Consider the following 6,373-nt stretch of genomic DNA (forward strand, 5'->3'; position numbering starts at 1 on the left):
TACTTACTGAAACAACAAAAAACTTTTATCATCTATTTGACAGCAAAAGAAAAGTTAAGTCTAATCCTCAACAAATTGATGATATTGTTGACCATGTTATGCCCTTTAGATCAGATCAGCTTCAATCTACACTCAAATTACGATAAACTTCTTTGAACACTACATTAGTTGCTTCCTTTGAAACTTCTCCTTCATCATCATATGTCAAAATCTTTAATCCTTGTCTTCGTGTCACCCGTGATAGTGCAACATATAGTTGGCCATGTGTGAACACTGCTTTCTTCAAATTAGCCCAACATGAGATAAAGATTGTCCTTGGCTCTTATTGTTAGTCATGGCAAATGATAGAACTATTGAAAACTGCCTTCTTTGAAACTTAAAGGGTATTCTTAAATCAGAAGGAGTCAGTGACATTCTTGGTATGAAAACCTTTTGTCCAATCGTTTGTCCTGATAAGACTTTCGCCTCAATAACTTAATTTCCAATTCTTGTGATAATTAATATTGTTCCATTTCAAAGCCCTGAAGATTGATCTATAATTCTCAATAACATTGCGGGTACACCAACTTTTAAAGTAATGGTATGATTTGGTATTCCGGAGCAATTTATAGTATTCAGAAATTCAGGAGTATGTGCTTGTTCCAAACCTGTAAATGTCTCTTCTGAAAGACATATTGTATCTAAACTGAAGAAGGTTATTCCTTCACTTTGATTGAGCGATACTCTATGTTCATTGATTAATTCTACCATGTCAAGTGTGGGAGCAAGAATTGCTCTTTTCTGTAAGCATGTTACATCACTGTAATGTGAATAAAAATCTGGATATGTACTGTTGACAATGGCAGAAATAGGATCTTCACAATCACTAATAAGAACATCATCAGGTATAGGAACTTTTCCAATTCCATCAACTGAATTACCAATCATATCATCTCCAATAGCTAAAATCCAATCTGCAAATTCTATTCGATCATTCAAATTGATTCATGATTACCTTCTAACCTCATATTCTTTATTAGCTTTAGTAAATGACAGTCAGCCCACAAATATGAAGAATTAAGGGTAGCATTTACAATATCCTGTTTGTTACCTTTTGTAATGACCGGCAGAATTTGTCTAAAGTCCCCACCAAGTACAACTGTTTTACCTCCAAATGGCCGATCTAAATTAGATATATCTTCAAATTTAAGAATATCTCTTAAAGTTTTGTCAAGAGCTTCAAAACAATATATATGCATCATTGGTGCCTCATCCCAAATAATTAACTTTGTCTTCACTATCAAACTTGCAATAGGGCTTCCCTGTTCTATATTACACGTTGAATCTTCAGTTGCATTGAGTGGTATAGCAAATCTTGAATGCGCAGTTTGACCTTCGGGTAATAAAAGTGATGCAATTCCGCTAGACGCAACTGTTAAAACAATATCTCTTTTAGATCTTATTACTGAAGACAAAGTCCTCCATATAAAAGTCTTTCCAGTTCCTCCATGGCCATATAAAAAGAAAAAATCTCCTTTGTTGCGCTTCACTATTGTTATGATTTTGTCATAAATTGACCTTTGCTCCTCTGTTAATTTATTCATAAGCTCCTCATGTTCTTTGGATAGAGAGCATTTATTATTTTTTAATAATAATAATTAATAATGTCACAAAAGGAATTGAAGTATTTAAAACCCCCACCAGAAAAATTTCACAAAAAATAGGGTCAGCACCCAAAACCAAATATTCATAGGCAGAAGTCAGAACAATTAATAAGAGATATAGTGTAGCTGCTAGAATAGAAGTCTTAGCTATTCAAGTCTTACATTGACATTTCGTGAAGCTCGAGGAACTTTCATTACTTCAAAAAAGACGAAAAAGATATCAGATTGTTCAATATCCTTTGCAGGCGTAACTTTCACCTTTATAAGTGTAGGACAACGAGCTAGCATAAACGTTCATTTGTTGCGTTCACATAACCTTCCAACTTTGTCTTTTGAAGTGTCAAGAGATCTTCTTCTACGCAGTCAGGTGCTGTCAGATACTCTTGAACTCTGACTATGTGAATTTCCTTGACATGTCTTGAAGTTCATGCTGTGTAATAACATAAATATGAGCAATTTAAGTTATAAAAATATTGGAAAATAATAAGAAAAGCATAGGAAAGGAAAGGATGCATGGAAATGCTTTGAAACCCTAAAACACTGACACTATGATGGTATGAAAAATACTTTTACACAATGATTATTGTGGAAAAATAGAATTGTAGGTTTCTTTGTTTATAAGCCTACGACTATTCCACGACATTTAAAGATAGTGATGGCATGATTAAGACGTGCAGGCCATTTATTTGTTTTGTTCCAAGTTGTTCTCTATTTTATAAGTAGGTCATGCAATGCTAAAAAATGTCCATTGAGGAATTATTCATTTATAAGTACAAAAGAAACTTATCTAAAAGATTTAGAAAACAACTTGCAAAAAGGAATAATGTGACTTTAATTCTAGCTAACTTCTTATTGTAAATTTTCTAGAAAACAATTTACAGGTAAGACATGATTGCCGCAATTTTAATTGAATGCAATTGGGGAGCACAGTGAATTAAAAAATATAACTATTGACATCTGAGCTTCATCAGCAAGGCATACATCTAAGTTGAGATCCAGAAAATTCTCCAGTCGAGCTTCATTCCTCTTTGGAAAGATTCTGGAACTTTTAAAAAAAACAGGATGAGAGAGGTACTTTTAATATTTCAATATAACTATAAAACGATAGTGAATAGGATTGAGTTTGACTCATAGTAATCAATTATCAAATAATAGTTGTGGTTATCAAATTATTGAAAAATCAGGAGCAATATACTTGCGATACTTGGTTGATGTTCACAAAAAAAAAAATTGTTCCAATTCGAGACAAACAAGAACAAGAGTAATAAGATGATTTACCAAAAGAGTCGATGTACACATAACAATCTCTTTTGAAATCAAATGGATATGTTCATGTGCTCTCCTTAACTCATATTTACGATGAACTTGAGATAGAACAAGACAATAAATATAGATGCAACTTACCTTGAAGAAATGGTTTTTGAACCCGAATGTTGTAAATTTAGGAAAAGAACAAACAAGGATCTGTATGAAAAAATTAAGAATATTAAAACGAATGAGTTAAAGCTTTTCTTCTGTATATTTTCATGATTCATATATGTGTGAATTTATACACGACAAAGGATCAAAGGCATAGTCCTACATGCTATCTATCAGTATTGTTTAAGTCTATCACAACTATGTTGGTAGCACATAATGTGTCTACATACAAGACTTCATCTTAGGCGGCTAGGCTCTACAATACTAATTAGTTACTATCAAGGATTCCTAATCCATCTCTAATCAGACTCTCTTTCAACCCCTCAAGATGGAGTTGGGGTAGTAAGGCATAATGCCGAGCTTGGGTCGTAAAGTGTGAAATTGAGTCTTTGACAGCGGTTTAGTAAATATGTTAGTTAGTTGTGCACCGAGGGGATAAACTTCGTCACCATAGCTCCTTGGATAACTTTTTCGCACACAAAATGGTAGTCAATCTCCACTTATTTTGTACGACAATTTAAAACAAGATTACCACTTAGGTGAAGGGTACTGATATTGTCTATTAAGAGTAGTGGAGGATGGGGAAGGGAAATTCCAATGCCTTTGAACATAGGTCACCCAAGTAAGTTCTATAGCTAGACACCCTAATGATCGATATTCAGCCTCGGTGCTAGACATAGCTACTGTAACTTGCTTCTTTGAAGACAATCTGATGCAATTACATCCAAGAAAAGCACACAAGCCTGAAGTGGATCATCGATGTAGTGGGAAGCCAGCCCAATCGACATCAGAGAAGCCTACTAAATTAAGAGAGGACACTACAACATATTGTATATATGGCTGGAGAATATGTCGTAGCTAAATATCAAAAGTTCCATGGCTAAAAACTTTAACCACAATTTTTTCCCCGTAGCATTCGTAGTAAGAAGCGGCGTAACTAAATGTTAGCTACAAACTTTACATGGTATGTGACTAAAGAAAAATACTTATAGCTATAAAAAATATTGTGTTGTAGCTGTAATGGTAAAAAAACTTTGCTACAAAATATGTACTTATAGCAAATAATTTTATTCTTTTGCCACGAGAAATAAAATATGTAGCAACTTTAATATTATAGTCATGATGTGTTCTATTGTGACAAAAGACTTCATTTGTTTGCTATGAAATTTTAAAATTTGTGGCTATTTTACATTTTAGACTTGTAATAAGAATACGTATATTTAGCCACGAGTTAGAAAATCTATAGCTATAAAATAAAGTATTTGCCACAAATATTTTTGTACATGGCTATAATTTATTTGTTTTGCCACAAAAACCTAAATTGTAGCTACTTTTAAAATTTACTATAAAAAGAGAAAATATGTCACCCTATTTATTACAATTATATATACGTTTAGCCACAACTATAAGAATTCATTGCTACAAATTGAAAAATATTGTCATAAATATTATTAATAACAAGAATTTTTATAATGTATCTGAAATAAAAATAAATTCAGCAATTTCATTACGACAAATTAAAGAATTAGTACAGGCTTTTCAATAAGAAAGGTTACATAATGTACCTACAAATTTATTTTGGAGATTCCAAAATAATTTTTAAATTACATATAATTTTTTTTTTTTTATAATTTTGAGAATAGGGACAATATAGAATTATTTGAGACACCATCTTGTTTGAGTCCAAAGATGCATAGTCTTCTCTTGTCTCTCCTTTTCCAGTCTTCAATTGCACCTCAACTTGATCAACATCTATCCTAATTTGTCATTTCATGCTTTTATTCTATTAATATGCCTATCAATACTGATAAAGTATTTTAGTACCAAGAAAATCAAGACAAACTAATTATAAATGCAAGTGTCTATATAAAATTCAAAATAGAAAAAGTATGTCTCAAGTGATTTTTTTTACTACTAAAATTTTTAATAAATAAAAATAAAAAAAATGTAATTCAATCAAAGAAGTAAATAAAACTGTAGACTTTTTTTAACTTCATATAAGACCTGTAGATATGAATTTCAAATTTCAATACAACAACAAAAATATAATCAATGTAATTTCACAAGTGAAGATCTCAAATGTAGATATCAATTTTAAAATTCACGAAAAAATATTGTTACCTTTAGAATAACAAAAATATACATAATCCAATGCAATACTCATATTGTAATACTTATTCCATCCATTTAAGAATTGCATATTGTAAAACCTAAAAGAAAATTGTGAATCAACAATATTTCATAAAATTTACAAAATCAAATCAAAAATAAAAAAAATGGGGTTAATTTGATCCTTATTTTTCATTTTTGGGGGGATTGGGGTTTTTGACATTTTTAGGTGGCTGCCTTTTATATCCTTAACCTAATAGTACTAACATAATACAATGTGTATATTTTTGTTCCTTTTTAACAAATGCTATATGAATCTATTGAATATAATAAAGACAATTATATATTAAAAATAATAAATAAATACTTTATTGTAAGTTAATGGAGAACGTTAATTATTCATATAAAAAATATTATTTTGAAATATATTATTCCTTTTCAAGTTTTTTTTGACTATGATATTGTTAGTTTTGTTATCTACTCTTCTATTTTAATAAATTCTTAACTTTATAGTTTTGTAGTTAAATATATGATTATTTTAGATTACAATTTTTTAGTTTGAATTCAAGTACAAATATTATATGATTTCAAAATCTTTCTTTCTACTTTTGAATTAGGAGTAAGGTATGTGTATGTTCTACTCTCCTCAAACTTTACTTTGTGACTACACTAGGTATGTTGTTGTTGTTATTTTGTATGAATTAAAATGTCATGTTTGAATAAAAAAATTAAAACTAAAATAAAATTGTCAATATCAAAAAATATATCTACTAAATTTATATAGCAAAATGGAGAAGCAAAGAAAAATAAAATTACAATGACGAATATCAATTTTCATAATATTCAAGATAGAAAATTATTTTAAGATAAAAATTTTAAAAAGAAAATGTCAATTTGATTTCTTTCTTATGGTAACAACATGAATTAAAAGTCATAGTAAAGTACTTTATTATGATGGAATCATTTAATTCAATTTAAATTTAAACAAGCATATGAATTTTAAATCACTATTTTTAGTTTGAACAGAAAAAATAAAATTATTTGAAATTTCAGAATGAATAGTATGAATTAAAATGTCAAGTTTAAAAGAGATAAAACAAAAATAAATAAAAAATTTCATTATTGAAAAATCTATCTAATCCATCTATATATAAGAGGAGAAGAAAAATAATATTGTGATGGCAAGTGTGATCATAAAAAAA

The 6,373-nt window shown here is 29.6% G+C and overlaps 1 protein-coding gene across 1 annotated transcript; it reads right to left on the reverse strand.

Moving 5' to 3' along the window:
- Positions 1-513: 513 nt before the first annotated feature.
- LOC107868799 (ATP-dependent DNA helicase pif1-like) lies at positions 514-1,583 on the reverse strand. Its single transcript, XM_016715435.1, has 2 exons — positions 995-1,583; positions 514-953 (listed from the first exon to the last, which is right to left on the reverse strand). The coding sequence occupies exons 1-2, from the start codon at positions 1,581-1,583 to the stop codon at positions 514-516; spliced, it is 1,029 nt and encodes a 342-aa protein (XP_016570921.1).
- Positions 1,584-6,373: the final 4,790 nt, after the last annotated feature.

This window comes from Capsicum annuum, chromosome 4 (assembly GCF_002878395.1).
Source record: "Capsicum annuum cultivar UCD-10X-F1 chromosome 4, UCD10Xv1.1, whole genome shotgun sequence".
Taxonomy (NCBI): Eukaryota; Viridiplantae; Streptophyta; class Magnoliopsida; order Solanales; family Solanaceae; genus Capsicum; species Capsicum annuum.

Coding starts and splice junctions, on each gene's coding strand:
- LOC107868799 (XM_016715435.1), bottom strand. CDS start 1,583: ATGAATAAATTAACAGAGGAGCAAAGGTCAATTTATGACAAAATCATA. Junction 954..994: donor AAAGAATATGAGGTTAGAAG/GTAATCATGAAT, acceptor TAGAATTTGCAG/ATTGGATTTTAGCTATTGGA.